The following is a 5,534-nucleotide window of genomic DNA, read 5'->3' on the forward strand; positions in this document are numbered from 1 at the left end:
CATGTTAATGCCAATGACTTTGGAATGAGATGTTCGACGAGCAGATGTTATAGGTTCACATTTTAGTGTGAACCTAAAAAGGGTTGTATTTAAAACTGTTACTTCTACAGTGGGATACATAAAGTACAAAATGGCTGCAGTCACAATCAATTGGACCTCTGGTAGGATGGGTGATAGATAGAATGTTATATAAAGTATATAAACTGAGAATTGAATCATATCAACTGTATTGAACCCCTTAATTTGCCAAATTGGTATACTGTTTGGAATGTAGAATTTGGAATTATTATAAACCAATCTGTAAACAGTCAAGTTTAGCAAGATATTTGTTTATATATTGTAACTGTAGATTAGTCCACTAGCAGTTCTGTAAGGAAAGCCTGTAAATGTTACTAAAAATGTGATATTTAATAAATGAACACATTTGATATAAAGTTCTACATGTTGCTGATGATTTCAATGGTAGCTTATGTACCAGGCCACTTCTCCTCTGCAACATAAGGGTGTGACACTGTAATGTCGAAGTGGCTTTGTTACGAACGTATGCCTAAATATGTCCAAAGTATTTGAGAAAACGCACCAAACAGACTTATGTTCCGGGTTTTGATTCGTACAATGCGTGGTTACTATCATTAGTCTGAATAGGTAAGGTACGTCAGCAATGCATTTCGCTGAAACCATCACTCCACACCACTGAAGTCTCAGCCAACATCATGGCAGCATTAGGACTCCTATGGCTTGTGAGCTGTGAGTATTTTCTACTTTTCAAGTAATACAAACATTTTCAGAGAAATATTTATGTTCATTTCCTGAACAAAATACTTTCCCTAAGTGTATACATCTTTCCATGCAGCCACAGCATCCATCCTTGTCAAATATGAGGGCGCAAAATCTGAAGACAAAAGTAAAGTATTTCTGTATATTTTTTTGTAGTGATTAGTATTTTGGCAATATTTAATACATCAGTGTATAAAATACAGTATATACTTTTAAAACACAAATTGCATTCTTAATAATACACACACTTACATTTAAGTGAAATCCTAACTTCCACTTAAGTCAAATTTTCAAAAAGAAAATGAAGGGTTCACCCTTTATTGGTATTTGTTTTTATGCAGAGATCTACCCAGCAAAGATCTTTGGACCATCTAATGTGACTGAAGGGGTAACCATCGATTTTAAATGTAGCACTACTGGCATCAGAGAACCTGAGGACAAGTTACATTTTTACCTTTGCAAGAATGGAGTTGGGATAAGAATTGCGGCGCTGGAGAAAGGTGAAGATGACACTATTTTCACCATGAAGAATGTTACAAGAGAAGACTCAGGCAACTACAGCTGTGTGTACACCAGAGATAAACCTGTAACCAGTCAAGTGAACTCAACAGGAGAGAATTTACTAGTCTTTCAGGTTGATGGAGAACGGAAAGGTAAGATTCTGTCGATATTTGTGTATAATGTATGTTTGTAATGATAAGATTGCTATCCATACGGTATATTTGTCAATTTGTTGCAGTGCAGTTTGAATATTTGTAATTCAGTCACATTTTCAGCCAATATATTGCTTTGTAATGAAAGGCTACATACTCTGACTCAGTAACAAGTTAAACACCAGCGTTTACTGTATTCCAGAGTCTATTATATCAATGTTCTTCACAGAGGGACTAAATAATGTTGGAGGACAAGGGGGAGCAGGACATGGAGCAGGACTGGCAGCAGCCTTGGTCCTCCTGTTTCTGACTCTGTCTGTACTTCTGTTACTGTGGAGGTACTGGGGAATCCTGAAACGAAGTAAGTCAAGTTGATACTCTCTGTTTGGTTTAGGCCAGGAATCAATTCTTAACACAGTGCGCTGGACAGCCGAAGATTCAGCTTTAAAAGGCATTTTCACCACCGTTTGCGGAGATCGCATTCACAAAATGCTGCAGATGACGGCTCAATCGGAAATTCCCTTTAAATGTCAAACAAGCAATGTGGGATTTGGAATTTTGATAAACTAATCTGTTAACAGTCAAGTTTAGCAATATATTTGTTAATATATTGTAACTGTAGATTAGTCCACTAGCAGTTCGCATTCACGAAACACTGCAGATGACAGGTCAATCAGAAATCCCATTTAAATGTCAAGCAGCCTATAACGCAGATCTAACGCGGATATGATTGAATCCCATTCTTACAATCACCATGTCTAGCTATGTGACATTGTCGGGGAAAGTGAACAATGTTTGTTGTTAAACTAAGTGTCTATGTATTTTAACACAATGGTTTAAGTCATTCCTTACTGTTGCTTTCTGTTACAGTGATAAGCATTGACCATCAACCAAGGTATAGAAAACCTACCAAACGAAAACAAAATATTATTGATTTATCAACATCCACATTGTTGAGACAGGGCAAAAAACATTTTTATTCTTCCCTTAGTGAGAATCAGGATACGGATCAAACATACAGTCTAATCTCAGTTGTACCAGGTATTGTATATCAGTTCATATTTTTACATAGCATATTTTGCATGACATATTGTTCCTTTTCTTAAGTTCTTTAAGTACTAAGTTAGAGTGTATGTTTTCTGTCTTTGATTTTCATATGCTGGATGTTCTAGTCACAGCTGGTGTAATGTAAGTTTCTCTTCAGCACCATTTAAAAAAAATGTCCAATTATGCTATTTCACCACACTATTGAGATTATACAGTTTTCATAAAAGTGTCATAGGCCTGGGTTAGTTTTTCATATTTTGGTACAGAAAATATATCTGATATGCAGTATCTTTGATGAAACAATGAAGTTACCATATAGGTTTAGTATGCATTTTTTAAGAGTACTTTTCATACAATAACCTTTCATAGTCTAACATGATATCCCTTTTCCATGGCTTCTGTAAGTTGTTTACAATGGTGTCAATGTCTTGTCTGTTCAGTAGTGAGGTCCCCCTTGATGGTGATGAAGGACCCTATTCTATGATAGGTGACTGGAGAGATACAGTTTGTCTAATCATTACACTACTAATAATAACCTAGCAGAGAAAACCCTTTGTTTATGATATACTGTATCTGACTATTAAAAAAACATTTCTAATACAGGGCTGGAATCGTCAGGGAGACTAAGTTAAGACATTTTAGTAACTACCACATTATTTCTAAAGATATGACACAAATAATAACATTTCATTTGTAAAGCGCATTTCCCACACTCAAGATGCATAAACGATCAATGATATATGTCAAATGATAAATGATATATGGCTGTAATATTTCCCTTAAACAGGAAGAATCCTGAGCCCTTGGGTTCACAAGGTGTGTCAGGTATGTATGCAATCTCATAGTTGTTCCTCTCTTTTCTGGAGTCCCTTAGCCTTTACAGTACATAGAACTGATCTCAGTTTTATTCCCAGCAGGCACGGGATCGGTTGTTCATCAGTAAGTCTGAATCCTGCTTTTACATTTCCTTCCGTATCAGGGACATTTATGAGGCGTATTGTTGATATTTCTCTAATTACAGATTTACATTTCTGAGTTTGAAGTTCATTTTCTGTTTCTGTAGCTCTCCAACTGATCTTACAGGAGACGAGGCACTGTACAGTGTAATAAGAGGTGGGTACTAAAGAAGAAACAAGTAGAACAGAATATGTACATGTACTGTCTGATGGGTTACAAAGGTAGGTTCACATCATACCTATTTTTATCTGTTGTCTGTTATACTGACGTAGAGGCAGCCCTGGGGCATCACACGTAACCACATGCTACACAGGTTGTGGATTTTATTTGCCACATACACACAGAGACCAACAGGCCTGCAGACAGAGGAAGGCAACGTGAGCAAAGACTCATAACACAACTCAAGTCCCTCACAACTCAAACCACAGTGCACTGACGCAGCTATACTTATATAAAGATATACTTAACTGTAGCGATTTGGTTTTCCACAGACACTTAATTCTCAGAACACTCAGTTAACTTTCTCTACATACAGTATCCAGCATGTTTGACTAAATCTAGCAACCTCTCCCCTCAGTGAAAAGACCAGAACAGCAGGGTGAAACTGCCATCTATGCCAAAGTGACCAAAACAAAGAAGAAGAAAGAAAAACAGGACCCTGTTTACAGTCTGCCGATGAAAACATAAACAGAGAGGACACCATGATACTATATACTGTGTCATTACAAATACAGTAGTGCTATACAGTAGTGATATACAGTAGTATATGACATGCGAAATGACATGACAGAACATGTGGTTTATCTGCCATTTTGGTCATAGAAGTCTGGGGATATTAATACTGTACACCTAGGTGTATGCCAAGATGTGTTTTTTTAAATACTGCTTTGGTTTTGAACATATTACTCTGCGTTTGATGCAGTCTGCAGTCTGGGTGCTATCTTTGAGCCTAGCAAAGATGTAGATGACTTTATTCCACCTTTTATTCAATAAAAACAAACCAAGCTTGAATAAAAGCAATATAAATTCAAACAAAGTGTTAGCCAATGTTTTCCACAGGTTTGTTATGCCAACATGGAAATATGAACTAAGACACACAAATGAATGATAAGACAAGACCGAGACATACATAGAGAAAGAGATGTGGACAAAGGAGAATATGTGGCAGGCTAATGTGGTTACAGTGTTTCTATAGAAATCTCAGTCTAATGGGAGAGGGAGACAGAGCTTAGTAATAGACAAGCCACCATCATCATGTCTCCCAGCAGAGGGGAAGAGGGGAGGAGAAGAGGTGAGGAGGGAAAGAGTGGGAGGCTGTCTGCAACATATTACCATTTCTCCACACACACCATGACCCAGGGGCTAGGCAGAAGAGATTGATTTTTTCCTTCCAGCATTTTCCATTTGCTGTCACTCTCACAAGGCATCGTCATCATAGACCCATGTCACACACCAGATGGTTTCACTCCTACGTGACGCTCATCCCTCAACTCAACAGTGCAGACGGCCGTCCCGCTATCTGACGTGAGACAATGCATAATAGACATGATGGAGTTATGTGGCTCACAGACATGCATACACACACACGCACACACACACACACACACACACACACACAAAATAACATCTCAAAATCGAAATCTTCTCATCACACAGGTACTCCAGCTACTGTAGTATCAGGGGAATGGATGCTGTATATTAGACAAGCTCTCAACACACACATACAGATACACACTCCTCCACCACTATTAACCCTGACATTAAACCTGAAGCAACAGTCTGAGGCTACCTTAGTTAGACGTATGGCTAAGGCAGTCTCGCTGCTAGACACTGTCTGTGGGGAGAGAACGAGAGAGAACAACAGCAGTGTGCTGGATCTATGTAGGTAGAGCTGCTGGGGCAGGGCTTGCAGTGTAGACACTTGGCTGTGGATAGACTACAGGCTGCAGGGAGTGTGCTGCTGGGGAAGATACCTGGTAGTGATTGGTGATCAGACTCTTCTGGGGGAGAGAGGGGGCCTGGCTTTCTGGAGGAAGTTGAGGAGGAGGGGGGAAAGGAGGAGAGAGAGGAGAGAGAGGGGGGCTGGTTTTCTGGAGGGGT

General features: G+C 38.9%; 1 protein-coding gene across 1 annotated transcript; it reads left to right on the forward strand.

Moving 5' to 3' along the window:
• Positions 1-676: 676 nt before the first annotated feature.
• Positions 677-4,454, forward strand: LOC139562982 (uncharacterized). Its single transcript, XM_071381206.1, has 9 exons — positions 677-747; positions 854-904; positions 1,119-1,430; positions 1,660-1,791; positions 2,301-2,325; positions 2,422-2,471; positions 2,603-3,416; positions 3,541-3,590; positions 4,012-4,454. The coding sequence occupies exons 1-7, from the start codon at positions 714-716 to the stop codon at positions 2,620-2,622; spliced, it is 624 nt and encodes a 207-aa protein (XP_071237307.1). The 5' UTR covers positions 677-713; the 3' UTR covers positions 2,623-3,416; positions 3,541-3,590; positions 4,012-4,454.
• Positions 4,455-5,534: the final 1,080 nt, after the last annotated feature.

This window comes from Salvelinus alpinus, chromosome 33, assembly GCF_045679555.1.
Source record: "Salvelinus alpinus chromosome 33, SLU_Salpinus.1, whole genome shotgun sequence".
NCBI lineage: Eukaryota > Metazoa > Chordata > Actinopteri > Salmoniformes > Salmonidae > Salvelinus > Salvelinus alpinus.